The following is a 21,638-nucleotide window of genomic DNA, read 5'->3' as shown; positions in this document are numbered from 1 at the left end:
CACAGAAGGGGGAAGGCTTCAGCATCATCACCTCGGCACGGCCAGGGAATAGTGTCAGCTCTGACTGGAATTATGTCATTCCTCACTGGAGTTTTTTTTCGAACTTCTTGAAAGTGCTTCCTTATGGGGATGATTGACAGCTAAGCTGGAGAGCCGAGTATATAAGTGACTGAGCTCGTCTCCCTCTGTATTCTGGACAAGGCTCCCCACAGGCAAGCACAGACAGGAGAGTCTGCCTCTAAGGGAACCAAAGAGCCCACTCTGCTAGGATATTAGCCTAGGACTACACATCATTTATAGCACTTTTATCATCTGCAGGTAAGAACTGGGATATCCTTTCCTGAGGTATCTGCAATGATATATTTGTATATATATATATATATATATATATATATATATATATATATATATATATAGTGTGTACATATGCAGATACAGTGTTTTGAAAAATTTTTAGTCTATGTAAATTGAATATACTTCTGGAATATTTAGTAGTAATGTATATGGGCATGCATTATACACCGCATATATAGGGCTCTTTGTTAAGTATAGCCCTCAGTTTTCTATCCGAACAGATGACCATACAAAGATTTGGCATTTTATTAGGATTGCTTTACAGATGATGGATGGCTTGGTTGGCATTGGAGAACTTGGTCAAGCTGGATACATTGCTGGGGATTGGCTGCTCTGTTACATTGTTACTGGTCTAATGAAGCTATAGCTGGCCCTAAAGGGATGCAGGGGGAGACTGCTCTGTGCCTGACTTCTGTATAGGACGCTACATTCACTCATGCTATACATAGGGTGAGTTATAAGACTGGATTTTGGATACGTAGGGGAGATGGACCTCAGTTTACTTGCATTTGTCACGTGCCTAAGCCCTATCTACAATGTTGATAAAAGATAGATACAACTTTTATATATATATATATATATATATATATATATATATAAATAAATATTTAGAAAGAAATACTTGTAGTTGTTATGTAATTCGGTCCTGGGATGTTTATTAGACGTGTTCATTTCCATAATAATATGACCAATATTCCATCCACCTTGTGAGTATTTTATCAGATCAACTGGATATTTTCATGATTTTTCGATCTCCACACCTGGGAATTTGTGAGCCACATTCAATGTAAAGCACCATGGGATAAACGGTGCTCGAAAATTCCCCTCAATTGTAAATCAGTATGGAATTAATGGTTCTCTAAAAATAAATAATAATTCAATGTGAGGGCAATGGATTGATGGAATTATTGAGATTTTAGAGGAACTCCATAAAAACCCATGACTCCATATCCTGCAGAAATATATTCAGTCTCTGAGGGTCTGTTTTTTTTTCTGGGACCATTACTGTACCCTAACTAAAACAAGCCAAGTATATCTAGGTTTTGTGCCAAATTTTCGGACAGAGGACCTACGAAGTGCCACAATTCTTAATATGTTGGAACCAGTTGTGTCCAGAGTTTTAGATTAAGGATTTTCATTGGTCAGAATGGATTACATGTTACATATATGACTGACTGCATACATGGGATCCGATCCTCAAAAGTTATCTTACTGTGACAGGGAGAAAGCTGTTTTTCATTTGTGTATGTGCCAAATGACTGTTCCTATTGTTTTGTTAAGTTGTTTCAAATGTTGGTTGTTCTGGATAATATTACGGTTGTGAGAAGAGCAAAAACGTGACAGTGAAATGAAGAAATTCTCCTGCACTGCCTTCTGTTTGTGATGGTTAGTGGAACGTGTCAAAAATTGCACCTTTGTGTGAGACTCCACTTTGCTACAGCAGGGAATGCTGAGCTTCATTGAATGCACCAGAATAAAAGCACAATGCCTTATAGTAAATATGAACCTTCATGGAAAGTGTAGTGTCCAAGTATTAAATAATCTTTCCCTTCATTTGAAATATCTATGTAAGCTGTCCAGATGTGTGCTTAAAATGATGAATATTCTGCTCTATCTGTAATAAATGATCTGTAATAAGCGTCTAGCTCCATTTTCTGATGAAACATTTGTCCAAAGGGGTACAATGTTAGAAGGTAGTGAAAGAACACACATTCAATAGGTTAAATTCTCTTGCCCTTCCAGCGCTGATACTCCAGTCCTTCCCACTGGTCTTGGTTAATATGGCTGCAGCAATGACGTTCACGTGGCTGCTAAGGCTATTGATTGGTCACAGCAGCCACATATGGTAGAGAACACATTTTTTGATGAGAACATTGGGGTGGTCTCTATAGATATCTATCAAAGAGGATAATAGGCAGCTCTCTCACGGTACAGGACTTGGGCACACAATTCCAAGGAGGAGAGGCGGGACTCCTCCAAATATAAATATATGTGAGAGATGGACAGCACTCCAGATAGTTTCAAATTGAGCTGACTTATTTAAATATTAAAGAATGGATAAAGTTCATCAAAGCTGCATATAACATATCAGCAAACAGTAGAAAAATTCATAGATTAATAAGTGCAACGTTTTGAGCAACTCCTTTGCCCTTCATCAGGCCATATGCAGTAATGGATAGAGTTTGAAGTGGGTCCTATATATGAGGTCCAATTGTTGAGCACTGGACCTAGAGGTGTTAGTATATGTGCTAGGCGCAGCTGTCTATAGATATCTATGATTGCAGACATTTTAGATATTTAGCTGTGACTCATAATCCTGTGTAAAAATGGACGGGAGAAAGCTTGTTATATAGCTATTTAAAATCCCATGTATAACCAATCTGCATAACCTTTCTCATGGAACATAGATTGTAAGTCTCAGTATATCAGATGGATGTCTTCAAGGAGAACCTTCCAAGAACTTCTCCAAAGGCATTTTACCTGGCAAAACAAAATTCTAACACGTAGAGATGAGGAGCAAAAACCTTGATGCTGATTGATGTGCAAAGCTTTATTGCAATGTTGATGTAGTTCAAGCATGTGTAGCGCATATATGGTGTATGATATGTGCCTTTACTGTATGTTGCGCTTCTGTGCTGCTTAGTACAACTGTGATATTTATGGCACTTTGTTCCAGTCTGCGCTGCATCGCACCAATAGGTGGCTCTGGTCTGACTCATATCCTGGGCTATGTTTCAAGACTCCTTAATGGATTAAACATTGATATGAGCAGGGGTCTCAACTGGCAGACAGGGTCTGAACACGACTCGCCAGCTCTATGGACCGCATCCAGTGGTCAGGTGAAAGACTGATCTTGCAACTGCTGTCCTTTTAGTACTGATACATCACAGTAGTGGCAGCATAGGTGTAACGTATCAAGTAGAATAGATGCAGTTTTAATGCATTAGATTTAGATTTCTCTTTTGTTCATCCACTTAGTATTTTGGTAAATTTTAGTAAATCAATATTTGGTGTGACCTTTGACTTGAAAATATCAGTTCTTCTAGGTCCACTTGCATACGGTAGTGGAAAGAACTTGGCAGGGAGATTGTTCTAAACATCTTGGGGAACTAACCACAAATCTTCAGTGGATGTAGGCTTGCTTAAATCCTTCTGGCTCTTCATGTAATCCCAGACAGACTAGATGATGTTGACATCAAGGTTCAGTGGAAGCCATTTCATCATGTTTAGGATACCTCCTGCAAAGGGTAGACACACCAAATATCGATTTGATTTACATGTTACCTTTGTTAATTTATTTTGTTTTGTTAATTGGCAAAAATAAACTATTAACACTTTGCAGCATTTTTGAACAATACTGTATACTGATGACCTGTCCTTCATTATGCAATTGGTAGGTCTGACACCTGAGACCCCCTGGAATCAGCTGAAAGAGTTTGTGGCTCTCAGAAGCTCTGCAGTTTCTTTCCTGTACCGATGACATCACATTCATTGGTCACTTTTTGGAGTACCAGCGTAGTCCCATTCAAGTCAATGGAGCTGAGTCACAACGCAAAACACAGCACCTACAATATGAATCTCACTGTCCCTGGAACTCTGGGAAGTAGCCTCTTCAATCAGCTGATCTGTGGGGTCTCAGGTGTTAGAATAGGACATCAATATAGTCCAAGAAAGACCAGACTCTTTAAAGAGCACTCTACCAAGTCCAACTCTTTTAGTAGGCGCTTCTCGACTGATTCCCAAGAAATAAGTTCTTCTAGTTTTGATGCCTCATGTACTATTTAAGCTCTGCAATGTCAGGTGGGAAGTGTTAGTCAGGAACAGACAAAGGATGTGATTCTGAGCCTTGACACAGTCTACCTCTGAATGGAGCTCTACTTGCTCCTGACTGACACTGCCCACCTGACAGTACAAGTTTAAATAGTATATGAGGCACCAAAATTGGCTCCATTGTTTTGTGGGGAATGGTGGGAGCTAGTGTAAAAGTTAAGTGGAACTGCACTTAAGTGGAATCTCTTATTACATTAAGAGATTCTAAGAATTGGAGTTGATTGAGTCGGTGAAACGTCCTCTTTAAGCAAATTACACTGTATGAAAACCCCTTGTTCATGTACATTGCCACAAGAAGGTCTGGAAATAAACACTACCATCTTAAACCCTTGCTGAAACAGCCATGTTCCGTTTTTGTTTTCTTAATTTTTACATCCTGCTTTCCAAATGCCATAGAAATGCCATATCTTTTTTATTTTTCTATTCGCAGAGATAGTCATGTAAGGGCTGTTTTTTTGAAGATCAAGTTGTACTCTCTAATGGCACCACTTTAACACTCTACAATGTATTTGAAAGCTGCGGGTCAGTACGATTACTGTAGTATTAATTTTATACAGTTTTTATTATAGGAGCCTAGTAAAAATGTTTAGTGATTCTTGAACCAGGAGAAAGTATTTGGATGGTTAATAACATGCTAGTTGTGAATGACCTCTGGTCACCTCAGCAAGTATAGAATTTTATTACAGACCTTCCATTCGTACTGACTTGGCTGTTTTGTTAAGTGGTTTCCTTTGTTATAATTTAGCACGTGTACATACTTTATTCTCATGTGCCAAACTATGTGCAATACGATGTAATCAGTTTGGCTAAAAAATAAGTATACTCATATTACAGAAACTCACTCTCTAATTTATTTGGCATTACGTAAAGGGATTCCTAAATACATGGTTTAGAAGCCACATTCCTTAGGACCAAACCCATATTGAGCTGTCACTTTGATGTAATGCCCACTAGCTTCATAGCTTTTTTTTGTATTCATTTTTTTATGCCTATTTCTTTTGTTTTCTTTATTCATTTTTAACAGCTATATGGCTAGAGATCATATTTTTCTATTACATATGGTTTTTATATTGTGTAAAGAATGCCTTAGTATGGTAACAACAGTTATCCATAGGAACATTGTGGGAAATTTACTAACCAAAATGTGACAAAAAATAAATACAGTAGGGACGACTCTGTGGCTCAGTTTTGTCCATAAAAATTTCATACAGTCCACACAGCTACAGTCCTTCTCAGACTTAATGGTCCCCATGTGTAACACTATTATTGTGGCTTTGGAGCCACTCTAAATTTGTACCTGTTCTCTTAAAGAGTTTGTCCAGAATAAAATACAAATGAACTCCTAAACTAAACCACCTCTCCCACCTAGCTTCTAATTTACTTTTATTAAAACATTTTTTTATAATTATCCATATCTTTGGAGTGGTCACGTGATCGCCCTCTGGTACACTTTCTGATAATCCGGCGATGTTCTGTTCCACCGCTTTCGAAATGGAATGTCACCAGCACTCTCATCCCCCCCCCCCCAACCCCATCAATACTTACCTACCTTCATGTCCGGGAATGTTCCTCCCCTCTTCCACTCTTCAAGTGCTTGCTGGAGGCGGGGCCACACGGTGGCTCAGTGGTTAGCACTGCAGCCTTGCAGCGCTGGAGTCCTGCTGTTCAAATCCCGCAAACACCCCCAAAAAAACATCAGAAAGACGTTTGTATGTTCTCCCCGTGTTTGCATGGATTTCCATCCCATATTCCAAAAAAGACATACTGATAGGGAAAAAAAAATGTACATTGTGAGCTCTCTGTGGGCTCACAACCTACATAAAAAAAAGAAGAAAAAAAAAAGTGCTTTCTGGAGGCTGGAGATGCTGTATCTGTGAGATATGCACAGTAGAGATGGCACTCCATCTCTACTGCGCAGGCCTCACAGGTATTTCTGGTCTGTGCTCAGAGAAAGGAGAGCTGTCTCAAAGAGTTGAAGATAGGTAAGTATGATGCGATGGGGTGGGGGGTTCTGAGTAATGGGTGGAATAGCTAGTTTAGCTAGGGAGACAGGGAGGGAATTGTAATGGGGTGAGAGAGGAGGGACTGAGCACTGACAGGGAGGTAGTATGGAAGATACACAGGAAACTACATAGCAGGAAGCTAACACTAATAAACATATGCAGAAGATGCCAGGAGCTCCCAAAGAAACCCAGACATCACTCAAAACACTGCTAAAAGTATATGGGTGTAATTTTAACACATTAATAGCACAACAAACCTTTGGCCCAGAAAACCCCTTTAATGGTGGTGTTTATCTGGACATGTTTATTTGTGTATCCTCATCATATTCTCTCTCCTCCAAGTGCACAATAGAGACAATAAATTGTGTATACATTTAGGGGTTTTCATTAAAGTATATCTTTCAGTACAACTGTTCCAACTAGCACTAGCATAACACGAAATTAGACATGAATATTTGGATGTACCACATTTCAATAAACATCATTAAAATCATTCCTGTAACTGATCAATCCGTTTAGATCCTCAGGCATCTAACATTACCAAATGAGTCCAATGTTTTCACAAAATTCTTATTCTAGTTCAGTCTTGCTTCTCCAAATATAGCACAGGAATCTGCACAATATTCAATTTCAACTGATCAGAACTTAATCTTAGTCATACACTAAAAGTACAGAAATGGAAGTCTATTGAATGGTTAATTTCGTTTCCACATTTGTGCATTGGCACAACTTGTTCTTTTCTGGTTCTGATCTTGAGGTACAAATCTAGCATCATGCAGAAGATATGTCTTCACTTGTCAAAAGAACATGAATTGTATGGTGCCCTATTGCGTTATATGTGGGCCAGCAATTAGGAGGGGTAATAGAGGATATCCAGCAGCCTAGCAAGCCCACTTTCATTCATCTCCTACCCTTTGCATCTGGCAGAGACTGATTTGATTTGTAATGATTTGTTTCCCACAATATCCAGAATGAGAACCAACATAGATGGCATACTTTACGCATAGGACAACCCTTTTAGTATGGATGCTAAGAATAATTACACCCTGTTTTGTACTTTTATTGAACACTGTTTAAAGAAAGACAATTTTCAGGTAAGAAAACGTGTATGTAAACTGTAGTGAAGCAGGTAAATCTTAGCATTGTTCATTAGTGCAGCTTGCTGAGACGCCATATAAAGAGTGTTATTGGCGTTGATGATCCGCCTGCTTCGGCGTTTTGGCAGCTGTCAAGCTGGCCTGCTGCTGAACTTGTTCCTTGTGCTGTGCCCGTGATTGTTCCTGCATCTCAGCAGCTCACTGGAATGCCATATAATGAGTGTGTTGTTGGCGAGAATGATCTACCTTCTTCGGCGTTTTGTCATCTCTCAAGCTGGCCTGCCACTGAACTTGTTCCTTGCACGGTGCCTGTGATTTTTCCGGCGTCTCAGCAGCTTGCTGGGACGCCATATAATGAGCGTGTTGTTGGCGTCAATGATCTCCCTCAGCTCCGCTTGGGTAGAACTCTGTGACTTCTGGTTGCCTTCATAGCTCTTGTTGTTTTAGAATTTTGAGACAAAATTAGATTTTCTTTTTCCCTGGAATGTTTAAAATTGGCAAACTGCCAATTTAGATCAAAGGTGTTTTCCCATCCAGTGTGTCAGTGCTGCCTGGAGCAGATAAGACCATGTCACTTACTGGGATAAAAACTCACTGCATACAAGCACACATGTATGCTTACATACTGTTTATGACATTACATTACTGTTCATACACTTAAAGCTAGCTTGTCACCAAAATCAGTATATAAACCTGGCCTCGCAAATAGAGAGGTTAGGATCACCAGACTCAAACAGTGTTTTCCCCTTGTGAATAAGTGATATTATTCACAGACAGCAGCAGTTTTACGAACCGTGCTGATAGATTTATTTTTCTTGTGTTTTATCTGCTTGGTCGCATGTATAAGCCCTGTTTTGCTGTGTATCTATAGTTAAATGTTACTGGATCTTATGGTAGCTTGGGCTTTTAGCAGGTATTGGTATGCAGCATGGTAAAACATTATCAACAATGGATAAGGGAGGTGTGGGCAGACTGCTCCTTAATGTACACGTTCCCTGGCTGAGAGACACATGTCAACTGTGTTTCGGCCATGATGTGAGTATTAACAGCAGAAAAACTGATAGGAAACCGTGAAGGTTTATACAGTCATAGAGCAGGACTGCCCAGCAAGACCCTGCACAAATTTCAACTTTTCATGAAAACTCAGAAAGCCTGTAAGCAAGAACAAACTTATGTTACTGAGGACTAGTCAGACATAAAAAATCAACACAGGAAACTAGCAAACAAGCACAGTGATAAGCACTCTCAAACAATGTGCATCTAGATTCATCTCAGTGGTTGTCAGGAACATGATGGAGCACCATTGGAGATCGTGCAGGTAAGTTCATTATATTCGGACTGAAAAATGGATCGCCATACTTCTTATAGAAATTTAAAATAAAATGTTTTACAAGGACAAATAAGAATCACAAAGACAAATAACAATCACTTTTAATGGTCCTTCTCACTGCACTTGGGGGGGCAATAAGAAAGGTAAAGAAGTGCATGAGTAATGTACCGTATATACTCGAGTATAAGCGGACCCGAATAAGCCGAGCCCCCTAATTTTACCGCAAAAACCTGGGAAAACTTATTGACTCGAGTATAAGCCGAGGGGGTGGTGGTGGTGGGGGGGGTGTGGCAGCAGCTACGGAAAATTTCAAAATTTAAAATGGTCAGACTTTTTGGGTGCAGTAGTTGCTGGGTGCTGGGGAAGGGGAGGGAGTGTTTTGGTTGCCCCTTCCCTGAGCTTGAGGGCTGTTTTTTTTTTCCCCACTTGGAATTCAGCCTGGCTGAATATAGGGTATCTGCAGTGCTCCTATTAATCCTTTCCAGACAGAACAGGAGCACTGCAGATACCCTATATTCAGTAGACCGGGCACTTTCAGACACAGGGATACCTAATGTGTATGTGTTTCACAGTCATTTTCTACTTTTATATGTGTTCTAGGGAAAGGAGTGATTTTATTTACTTTATTTTTTTATTATATTTTTTTAAAGCTGCTTTTTTTCACTATTTTATGGGAGATGCTATACATTACTATTGCGGGTGGTCATAGACCCCCCCCCAAAAAAAAAAAAAAAAATATTTTCTTGCTTGACTCGAGTATAAGCCGAGGGGGACTTTTTCAGCACAAAAACTGTGCTGAAAAATTCGGCTTATACTCGAGTATATACGGTAATTGATGGGTGTAGAAAAACTTTAGGTTTGAGTTCCAGACTGTCAATAATTGAATTAAGAGTACCGTGGAATAATTACATTTTGTATAACGTGTGTAATAATGCAGTGTTTTGTTTCTCATCTTCTGCAGTTATGGGTTTTTATTGGTTTAAAAATATCAAACAACTGTTAATGGATATTTTTTTAGTTCTGAGTACCATTTACAGTCTACAAAAATGTTTCAAAAAGTGTCATTATATCTCCATCAGAATGGTAGTTATTTTTTCTTTTTATGGGTTTAACAGTTAGGCTGACAGTCTTTCACGATAACCCTTGGGTTATTTTCTTGATTGACAGGGCTAAAGATGTATCATTAAGCTTAATCTTTTTGTCTTCTTATATTACAAGCTTTTGAGCTGGGAGATTGGGCTAACTTTTTTGAGGTAGCATAAACAATCTTCTAAATTTGAGTTTTATTCTAGTACCCAATCACAGTGGTTGAAAAGAATAATTCACATAATCCGAAAATGGGATTATAATCTCCGAATAATTCACATCATCCGAGAATGGGGTTACAATCTCAGAATAATTCACATAATCCCAGAATGGGGTTTCCAAAAAATAAAATAAAACATAACCTTTAATGAATAAGATTAAAATCAGAGGGGATAGCAGACACACAGCTAGTAATTAGATTCCCTATCTTTCCTGAATGCCCTGGGATTGCTTATGGACTCAGGAGTGGGGAAAGTACTGTTTAAACTCACTCACTTAATAAAATATATTCAATTTCTCCTATAAGGGTAGCTAACTGGTTAAAGATAAGAATAATGCATAGCCCCCTAAGTGAATGTACTCTATCACCTCACAGCAAGTGAGAAGTATATAAACTTCCTCCAAAAGATGTAAGATAAATACACACACTGACCCTTATATATAAAAGGGGGAAAACTGACCAGTATACCATCAACAAGCCAATAACTAGTGAAAATGGATACACATGGCCCTGAATGTACAGGTGAAGTACATGGGTAGGTAAGTGAGACGATACAACTGTGGCCAGGGGATAATCGGCTGTCCCACCAAGACACAAAACAAAACACCTACACCCTATTATACAGTGGTCATCATGCTCTGAATCATAGCAAACACGGTCATGTCCGGTCATGAATAATAATGTATGCCCCTAGGGTCCATTCAGATTAAGTATCTCTCAACATGTTTCTTTTGCCCTAATAGTAACGTAAAATCATCAGGAGAAAATTAAAGATAAGATAAATGAGGAAGGGTGTGGTAAAAACCACAATTCCTGGAGCCTTGATGGTAGATGGTACATGGTCGGCTATGTTACAAGCACTGGAGCCTACCATCAAGGCTCCTGGAATTGTGGTTTTTACCGCACCCTCACTATAAAATGTAAAGCCAAAAAGAATGCATTGATTTTGGAATCTCATCTAACCATATTTGATTCACAATAGAACATGGAACGAATATCATAAATTTAAAACTAGACATTTTCCATTTTATTTGAAAAAAATTATTTATTTAAAAAATTGATGAAATCAACACAACTAAAAAAAAAAAAGGTAAGATAGGGCCATGTCTGTCATTGTGTTGCATCCCCTCTTCTTTTTACTAGAGTCTATAAATGTCTTGGAAGTGAGGAGACCAATTGCTGGAGTTTTGAGAGAGGAATGTTGTCCCATTCATGGCTGATGTAGGATTCTGACTGCTCAACAGGCCTGTTTTTTTTTTTGCTGGATTTTATGCTTCATAATGCATCAAATATTTTCTATTGGTGAAAGGTCTGTACTGCGTATGTCGGATTCACCACTTGATCTACCAAATCATGTTGTTGTGATGGATACAGTATGTGGTTTAGTATTAAATTGCTGAAATATACAAGGCTTTTCCAGAAAGAGACATTGTCTGGATGGGAGCACGTGTTGTTCTAAAACCTCTGTATCAGCGCTTCCCAGACTCGGGGCACCTCTAGAAAAATAATTTTCTTTGGACACCTCTACCAAATAATTTTTACCAAAAAACAAAGACAGGAGTTTTGATGTTTTTTTCGGACAATATTTTAATATACAGACTTAAGATAAATTTGTATTACTTGTAAATTTATAAAATCTAGACAAAAACCACATAAACTGTACTTTGTGAATGTACCTTCAGAGCTACACCAGCCTATATTTTCCACCCACTACATACAAAAATTCACCTTTTACCATCACCAGGCTTCCTTACTGGTCCGCATACAGTATCATGCTACCCAGTGGCCCACCACACCATATATAGCTCCATAGTGTCCCAACACATTACAATGCTCCCCAGACACTTAATAATGCTCCCCAGTGCTCTACTTACTTGAACTGCCTGAACTTTTATGAGATGTATTGCTGCCTATTTCTAAAATATGTTTTTCCAACAAGTTACATTGCCTGAGCCTGGAAAGCGAGTAGACTTATCTGTTGTCTTCAGTGCCTCAAAGAAAAATGAAATGTAATTCTTAATAGATTTTAAAGGGATTTTCCAGGACTTTGATATTCATTGCCTATTTTGACTCTCAAAACACCTACTGAGCTATTGAAATCAGCTGGATTGCGTGGGTACAGTGAAGTGTTGGTGGTCTATTCCAATAGACTAAAAGTATCAAAACCTGCATTCATTTCTGCAACAAAATGAGGTGCCTGCAGGGTCGGAATAGATTATAACTGTTCAACTATGCAAATCTGCTATTTTTTGTAGCAAGAAATATATATGTATTGGTGATTATTTTGTTCCTCCATATAAACATTACAGTCTCAGTTACCACCAAATCCTCAGCACAAGGATCCTGTAAATAGCAGTATACTATACATTCAAGCTTCTTGGACTCTTGTGGGAAATTGTATTTAAAATGGAGGGACCATTGTGCACAGCTCTCTTGCTACTCTGCTTCATGAGGATACAACCATAATGAATTGAGAGAAGTTCACACTACCGTTATGAAGTCCATTGCTCTCATCCATCATAGTACGAGAGCAGCAGATATTAACAGCAGTAGAGTGACGGATACAAATCATCCTTTTCTGATTTCATGCAAAGACAGAAGTTCAGATTGTTCGACTTCTTGTCTTTATACATTAGGCTTACATTATAATGCAGGGTTACAATAAACTGAAGGTTCATCATTTACAGATTTAATTCTTTAATTCATTTTCTCTACATAGGCGTTATGCTGCAAAGAAACCTGGTGTGGCTACCCATTTTTATTACATTCTGTGCTTCTGTTCATGCTCAAGGTAAGCTTTTCAAATTAACATGGAAAACATAATGTTTTCTTGGACTGTAAATTATAAATGTTTGGAGAAAACTGGCTGTATCCCTTTGTTTACATAGCCGCAGCACTGTATGTGCAATTGCACGTATAATTGATACTGTGCTTCAGTCTATGCGAAGCCCCTGGTATCATTCAGTAAGTTTATCACTAGCTGCAATACCATAACCAGGTAATGATTTTTATTACTGTCAAGAGAAAATAAAGGTGGTCACACATATTAATCTAAAGTTGGCCTAAAACTATTGTCCGTCTGGTGATGACAGACTGTCATCACCTGCAAAGAAGTCAGCTGTATTTAACATTGTTGTGCCAAGGACACTAGTGCATGAAAATAAATTCTGTTTGTGAAAGAACTTCTATCTCAAATATCTATGTTTATTGCCCTTTGTCATTGATCATGCATAGCCAGTTTAGCAGACTTTTCACTGCCTCCACACCAACGCTAATTTTGTATTCTACAATAGCATATGTTCCACTAATTTTGGCACAGTTGGATTTCTTTCTGTAGCCCTCACATTCCAGAACAATCAATTCTGTTAGTTTCAGCACAGTTATGCTGTCAGGTGGGCGGGCCCGTCTCTCTGCTTCAGCTTAGGCCTGCCCACCTGACATTAGAGAGCATAATTGTGCTGTAAATAACAGAAATGATTACTTGGGAACAGTTCGGGCTAGAGTAAAAAACAACTAACAGCTCAGGAATCAGTGGAGCAGATGCTATTGGAGGGTGTAATGACTTGCAGTTGGTGAAGGTGGTGAAAGGTCTTCTTTAAACCACGGTAAAGGCCAGTAGTATGAAATGTGTATAATTGCATTAGCAAAACAATATATGGCCACCTTAAGATCTTTATATAGATCTTTATATAAGATCTATATAGTTTTATTTGAAACAATGGAGCATGAAAAAGAGGTGCAACGAATAATACAAACTACAAATCTACCTCATGGTATTTGTTTATATGGATTCAAATTCCAACTTTCCAGTTTAATAAATAAAAGAAATATCATATATTAGCAGGTTATGGCTATATGAATTGACGTAGTTTAACTTAGCACCCTAAATGTATGGTCTTACAATGCAAGAAATTGTAAGTTATGGAAAATAATGTAATGAACCATAATTGTTTTAGATGAAGAGAAAGAAGAAGAGACTACTTTTGATCTGTTTGACATCAGCAACATAAACAAGAAGACCATTGGAGTCAAACTATTTCGTGGACAAGATCCGCATGCTCCAGCATATCGTTTCTTACGCTTTGATCACATACCGCCTGTTAAATCTGAAAAGCTGAAGCAAATTATTGACTTGATGCAACTGAATGAAGGCTTTATCCTTACTGCTTCCCTGAGGCAAGACAAACACAACCGAGGGACACTTATTTCTGTAGAAGGCCCTGGAATTTCTAACAGATTATTTGAGCTTGTTTCAAACGGACGAGCCAATACTCTGGACTTAATATATTGGGTAGAAGGTACTCAGAATGTGATTTCCTTGGAGGATGTTGACCTGGCAGATTCTCATTGGAAAAATATTACTGTTCAACTGACAGGTGAAAACTTCAACCTGTATGTTGGTTGTGACCTTATGGACAGCTTTCGCCTGGAAGAAACTTTCTATGAGCATTTAAGGGGAGTTAACAACAGAATGTATGTGGCTAAAGGCTCAATACGTGAAAACCACTTTCGGGTAAGCAAACTATTTTTTCTGTTAACTATACTAATAGATTTAGCATAAGGAGGTCTTTTAAAGTCAGTTTTGCATTGTTGTAATTCTGAGAACTACTGAAGTAAAAAACAAATTACATCAGCTATCCAGACTAACTATCCTCATTTTCCCTCCCACTTTTTAAAGCGGAAAAGTTGAAATGTTGCAAAGATTTAGCACAAATAAGGCCAAAAAAGTTGCAAAAATCTACCTTTTTGATTGCATTAACTCAGCATGCAAGTGTTTGATAAATGTTCCCAACTATGATTCATAATACTGTATTTAATAGGCCCATTTTACAGTGATGAAAGTGAGTAATGAAAATGAGTAAAAGCACGGAGCACCATGTTGTTAAAACCATGTTGTGATTTCTGGCTAATCCCATCCACACATTGCAGATAAATATCTGCAATTTCAAAACCATTGCGTTGTATTGTAAATCGCAGCTTGGCAATTATACCTATGGAAATGCTGGCATTTTCTGTATAGGTATAATAGGGCCAGACCTTATTTGAAAAGCTCTGCAGAAAATAAATGCAATGTGTTGCACCGCTTTTTAGCTGTGGCTACATTGGGTCTTAAGCCTTACTTAGTTTATGCTGAGGAATGTAAGATTATCATGTAGCCTTGAGAGAGATTTATACATTCTCAACATATTTATTTACATGTTTGCATATATAGCAATAATAATTATTCAAGTTATACTAATACTTACATTATGACCCAATTTTTACTTACACAAAGTTCACACTAGTGTTGTGTCTCTATTGTTTGGGTCCATTGGGGGACACAAATAATGGAGAGACAGACTGGAAAACAGCAGTTGCAGTACAAAAAAAGCCCCACGGTCCAGTGCCCATCATTTTTGCACTAGACTTGCAAAGAGTCAACTGCATCATATCAAAGCTGCGAGTCTATATCATAATCAATCCAATCTGTCACTAAGGTGCCTACAGTACAGTCCCAATGTTTCCAGGACATAGGAACTAGACCACAGAAAGGACAGGTTTTATGTACACCACAACCCAAAATGTGCTTTTTTGGGGTGTTCCCAGGTGGGCTTTAAAGTTCATATTTTGGCCTATGAGACATCCTCAAGTATAATCAATGTTAGAAGTGAAATTGGAAAGGGGAGCCATGATGGGGTGTAGGAATGAATGGGGAACCATGCTAGGAACCAGGAATGAGAGGGGTAACCAAGCTGGAGAGGCAGACAATGCTGAGGCCAATAAGTAGTTGCAACAGTTTTATGCAGCGGAGATCCAGTGGTAATGTCCACTGTCCTGCAGTATTACAGTCTATGGTACAAGTGACTTAATGGTTGCAGAATCAAGCAAAATAAAAAAAAAATAAAAAATTAAGTTATAAAAAATATATATAAAAAAAAAAAAATTTAATCACCCATCCCTTCCATATAATGAATATAAAAATAAACTACATATACATAAACATATTAAGTATCCATGTGCCTGAAAAAAAAAATATTTATCTTATATCGTGAACACTGTAGCGGTAAAAAAAGAAAATCAAAATGGCTGAATCAAAGTTTTTTTTCCCCCCATTTATTAAAAAGAAATGTAATAAAATGTTATGAAAATGTCAGTCAATCTCCAAAATTGTAAATATAAAAAAAAATCTTGTGCTGTAAAAATGCACCTTACTTAGCTCTGTACATGATGACTATAATGATTTTTTGCATTTTTCGAAGTTTGGATTTTTTTTATAAAGGTAATAAAACATAACAAAAAGTATATGTATGTGGTATCGCTGTGTAGGGATCTTTACCACAAAGATAATGTTGTAAAAGCAAATCCCATATTAAAATGGCGCAAATGCATTTTTTATAATTCTACCCCTTTCTGAATTTTTTACACCTTCTATTACATCATACACAATATTAAATGGTATCATTTTGAAGTAAAATTTATACCACAGAAAATAAGCCATTAAAGGACTCTGAATCTAAAAATGACTTTTGGAATGCAATGTAAAGAAATTCAATACAATACGAAAATTCAAAATGGTTGCAGCAGGAAAGAGTTAATATTTGTAGCAAATCGGAGAAGGGTGAACCAAAAATTAACACTGACATATAAAAAGCGATTCTTAATTATTCTTTGTAAGTACTTGTGTTTTGTCACTGTAAATAGCTCCCTGAAATCTATGAATAAATTGACAACTGGGCATGTGTAAAAACAGTGATGACAGTGTCAGACATACCCCTTTCTCAAGGAGAATGGTATTACCCAGTTGTTAATTTTTAAAAAAAATTTTTTGAGGGGGAATAGTACAGTAACAGTTTACCACGAAGTTCTAAAGGATTATTTAGAATTGGTATTTCAGAAACAAATGTTTACACAGACTTGTTAGGAATGGTGACAGATCCATTTATATGGTAAATAATAATAATAATAATAATAATAATAATTGTTTATTTATATAGCACCATTAATTCCATGGTGCTTTACATTTGGGGTATTATTTGCTGTATGTGCTCCTAATATATTTTCATTGTATTTACAGGGAATGCTTCAAAATGTTAAACTAATATTTGAAACCACAGTTGAAGATGTTTTAAGGAAAAAAGGCTGTCAACTGAGCCATGCAGGTACGGTCATTTACATGCATGCCCAGTTTTATTATCCATCAATAAGTAATAGACATGTATTGACCTTATATAAACAAATGTGTACCATAACATGCTCGCACTTAGGAAACCTGATGCATTCCCTAAAGGATCAGGGGTCTTTCACAGGACTTTGTGTGTAGGTCAAAGAGCAGCTCCACTCTTCTTCTTTCTTTGTCTGAGATTAACAAAAGCTTTGAGGGCTCTAAGAACATCTTTAAGTAAGTGACATTAGAGGTGAAAAGATACTGATGGTTTTGTCTCTACAAGTTAGAGATTAATATTGGATACAAGCCTATGCAACCTTTCAAGGCAGATATGTAATTATTTCACAGTGATTATTTCTGAAGAGGAGTAAGTAAGTTGTTGTTTAGTTGTCAGCTTCCACTTTTCCTTTGTAACTGCCAGCATTGTGCAGTATTTAGTGTAAAAAGAAACTTAGTAAGGCCATATAAGTCATGGAGAAATGCAAGGATCCATTAGAATCCATTATAAAGTGGATGCATCATATCACCTATTGAGAATATGAAAGCAATCATAAAAAATATACTGTTGAGTCACATTATTATGGAAAGTGTGTAGCCCATAAAGAAAGTGAAGTGTCGTTGGATGGCTTGGCGGGTATAGAAGTTGTTCAATATGCTGTCTAAACACACATAGCTCTTTGCTGTCATGAGTAAGAAGGTCAATTTATCATAGTTGCAAAAAGAGATGATTGTTGGCTTCTGGGCCAAGGATGGCAGTATTTCTCAAACAGCACAGTTTGTGACCTGTTCACCTAATGTCACATGAAAGTGTATTGTGAGTGGATAAATGGCACCATTGGCAATAACCGATGTGAAAACGGTGGGGCACCATGTGCCATTAGTATAGGATGTGAATTCCAGCTATAAAGGAGCACAGGGACTTACAAGCATGCTATAGTAGAGCGGCGCACCAAGAAAATGAACCAGTGGACTACCAAAAGTGTCTCTAAAACAACAGCTGCGTATGGGACTCTAAAGTAGATGGATGGTCACTGCATCTATTCTAACAAAGTGCATCGGAGAAAAAGACTTCAATTTTCATGGCCATATTGGAATTCGACCGTTCTCCAATGATTCACATTTTTTGTTTCATCGAAAAGCTGAACATTTCTTGCATGTCAGGCAAGAAACATCATAGAACAAAATCCTGCAGTCATTGCTGGAAGAGCCCAAGCTGGTTGCGGTAGCATTATGGTCTGTGGAACTTTTTCATGGTATTCTCTGGGCCCGCTAATCTATATGGAAGGTACTCTGAACTGAATTGGGTCTAAATGTATCCTTACAGATGACTTACACCCATGCATGCTGCTTGTCTTTAGCTGATGGTCATAATAATGTGACTCCAAATCTGTTATTTTATTTTAGAAACTGTGCCTTTCTTGCTCTTGGGCTATGTCCATTACTAAGGCTTATCCACAAACCAGACATAGTTGACAGGCTAGTGTGCCACAGTCATGTTTTATCCCCACAGACAGGGATAAAATATGTGATGCAAAACAAAAAGTAGGACCAAAAATGCTACATTATTGTACTAATAATACAGTTGCATTCAGTCAACTCAGTAGGAAGTGTACATAAAAGTACATAAAAGGGTACATAAAATATCTTCTGAAAGTCTTTAAACTGTGTTGCCCGCACTCACACCAAAAATGTAAATTTGTCTATCATAATCAAATTATACCAGGACCAAATATCACCATATTATCACATTACTATACATGCATTAACTAATCATACTGTTATTGTACAAAACACAACATGCAAAGATCAATACCACAACTAAGGTTCTGGATCTACAAAACACCAGAAATTTGTGCTGCAGTGTAGCAATTAGAACACCAATATAAATCACAGGTAGATAGATACCATAGATTGGACCCCCAGAGGAAGCTGAGCGAAACGTGTTGAAGTTATACCCCTGTGCACAGTATAACGTTTTCCTTCTGCCCTTTTATGCTTATTGTTATGTGCTATCAGATGTATGATGTATTTGCTATACTGTAGATATTTATTGCTATTTATTTATTATATGCTGCGGACAGTTATGAAATATTTGTATATGTGACTGGAAGGTTTTATAATCTACAGCAGGTAATTATTTTTATTTTATCCTGTGTTGGTTGGACAAATATCTGTGTTTTTATGTATCTTATCTGAATTATAAAATGGTATATGTGTTTAAAGGGGCTCTATCATTAGGAAAACTTATTTTTAACTAAACACATACTTGCATAGCCTTTTGAAAGGCTATTCCACATGTACCTTTTGTATGTTAATCCCCTCAGTCGATTTTGTATTAGCCCTGCTTTTAGCCACATGATAATTAGCCAGCAATGAGCACCAGAAGTTCAGTGAGCACTGTGTGCTATGTGTAAACAGACGAGAAGGTGAGAGCAGGGAGGCTGAGGAGTCATCAGCAGCAACAGCAGCTAAACAGCAAATAACAGTTCTGCCACAAAATATTATTCCCCAAATTGTAGTAGTCCCCACAAAGGTAATAGCTCCCCCTTTTGTGCTCTATAGAGTAATAGTGACCACACATGTATATGCTAATAAAATCAGATGAGTTATTAAAATATTAATTATATAGTCTCCCTTTTAAGAGGGCTGTCATTAAAAGTTAGAGCACATGGAGTAGTAGAGGGAGTGTTACTATTTACAAAATCCCCTTTTCCTCTAGAATAGTTAACAGCCCTCCTTGTGCCCTCACAAGCTATAAATGCCTCCAATCAATTTTTGTGCTTCTACATCAGTTATAGTGCCTATAAACCTATAATAGTAATAGTACTGTAATAGTACTAGTAATAGAGGATCTTGGGTGTAGATTGCTTGCAGATTGCACAGGCAAGTCATGTTATAGGCTGGAAAACTCTTTTGGCACAAGCTGCTCTCACCTAATACAGGTAGATGCAATGGTGTCATCCTACATGATCCTGAGTTTCACAGGCTATAGGTCTAATGTGGTCTATGGGATGGTGAGCAGGATCCCACCCTTGTATTTAGGAGAGTACAGTTTTGGCATGGTAGTGTTACACCTAAACCATTCCCGCCTTGGCCATTTTTTCAGTTTTCATTTATGACTCCCTGCTTTACAAGAGCCATAGCTTCTTTATTTCTCCATTCACAGAGCAGTATGAGTACTTTTATGGGACAAATTTTATGTCATAATGGTACTATTTAATAATAATACGTGGGAAGAAATACAATGGAATTGGAGAAAACTGCGTTAATGTGACATTCTTATGGGCTTTGTTTTTATGACATTCACTGGTACATTTTAACCCCTTAAAAAATCAAAAACTTTGCAGAAAAAAAAATTATTCATGGGGTTGCCATATTCTGACAACTGTAACATTGATATATTTGGATGTACGGGGCTGCATAAGGCGTCTTTTTAGCGGGGCCAGGTAATGGTTGTTAGTTATACCATTTTGACAGAATTCCTGATGTTTTGATGGCTTTTTATTAAAATATTTCTGGGAGGCAAAGATGGCGTTTTGATTTATTTTTTCCTACTACAGTGTACAATATAAAAAATATTTTTATATTTTTGTAGATCGAATGCGTGGATATATAAGTTGTTTTTGTTTATTTTAATTTCAGATCTAAAGAAAAAGGGGGTGATTTGATTTGTTTATTATATTTTTAAACACTTTTGTAAAAAATATTTTTTTACTATTTTATTAGCCCCATTAGGGGGCTTGAACCTGAATTCTTTTTATTGTATGCCCCATAGACTGCAATATAGATTGGCTACATAGGTATTGAGGCTGATCTATGACCTGCCGCAACAGCTATATTTCAATGACAAGCCTGGGAGCCTCCTGACTATCATAGGAACAGGACGAATCTTGTGACCTTGCTGTATGGGAGCTGTCCTGCACAGCAAGAAATACAGGTGTGGCAGGCACTGGCTTCAGGGGAGCATTGCATAAAACAATCCTAAAACTCTGATTGCAGACTTTATTCCCAGTGGCTTTGGCGCCCACTTTTACTTCAGGGCAGTCGCCATTTTTAAAGACCTGGCTTCCACCGTACTATTATGGTGGATGTTGGGAAAGGGTTAAAAATACCTTGTACTGGTTTGTTTATATATAGGACAGTTTAGGTTGTAATGCAACTGTATTTGTACTCACTGATATCTCAAGGGCTTCATTAAAAGTGTGAAAGGACAAATCCATGTGTTAAAGAGGATATAGTGCTATGGGGACTTATGATTTGTTTTGGTGTTGGAACACTTAGTGATGAATAGAGATGAGCGAACAGTGTTCTATCGAACACATGTTCGATCGGATATCAGGGTGTTCGCCATGTTCGAATCGAATCGAACACCGCGTGGTAAAGTGCGCCAAAATTTGATTCCCCTCCCACCTTCCCTGGCGCCTTTTTTGCACCAATAACAGCGCAGGGGAGGTGGGACAGGAACTACGACACTGGGGGCATTGAAAAAAATTGGAAAAAGTCATTGGCTGCCGAAATCAGGTGACCTCCATTTTAGACAAATAGTGGATTTCAAATCCGGGTCATATGAGAA

General features: G+C 37.7%; 1 protein-coding gene across 1 annotated transcript in view; it reads left to right on the top strand.

Annotated features, from left to right (window-relative positions):
* The first annotated feature begins 205 nt into the window (after positions 1-205).
* Positions 206-21,638, top strand: part of THBS2 (thrombospondin 2) — a 52,805-nt gene continuing 31,372 nt past the window's right edge. The window contains exons 1-4 of the mRNA XM_075267662.1: positions 206-318; positions 12,641-12,712; positions 13,878-14,434; positions 16,976-17,060. Coding sequence (XP_075123763.1) covers positions 12,646-12,712; positions 13,878-14,434; positions 16,976-17,060 — 709 coding nt within the window. The 5' untranslated portion in view covers positions 206-318; positions 12,641-12,645. The remainder of the gene's footprint in view (positions 319-12,640; positions 12,713-13,877; positions 14,435-16,975; positions 17,061-21,638) is intronic.

The sequence above is a fragment of the Leptodactylus fuscus genome, chromosome 3 (genome assembly GCF_031893055.1).
Source record: "Leptodactylus fuscus isolate aLepFus1 chromosome 3, aLepFus1.hap2, whole genome shotgun sequence".
Classification (NCBI taxonomy): Eukaryota; Metazoa; Chordata; class Amphibia; order Anura; family Leptodactylidae; genus Leptodactylus; species Leptodactylus fuscus.
The sequence above is the reverse complement of the archived record's forward strand: the minus strand, read 5'-3'. Positions and strand labels throughout refer to the sequence as shown.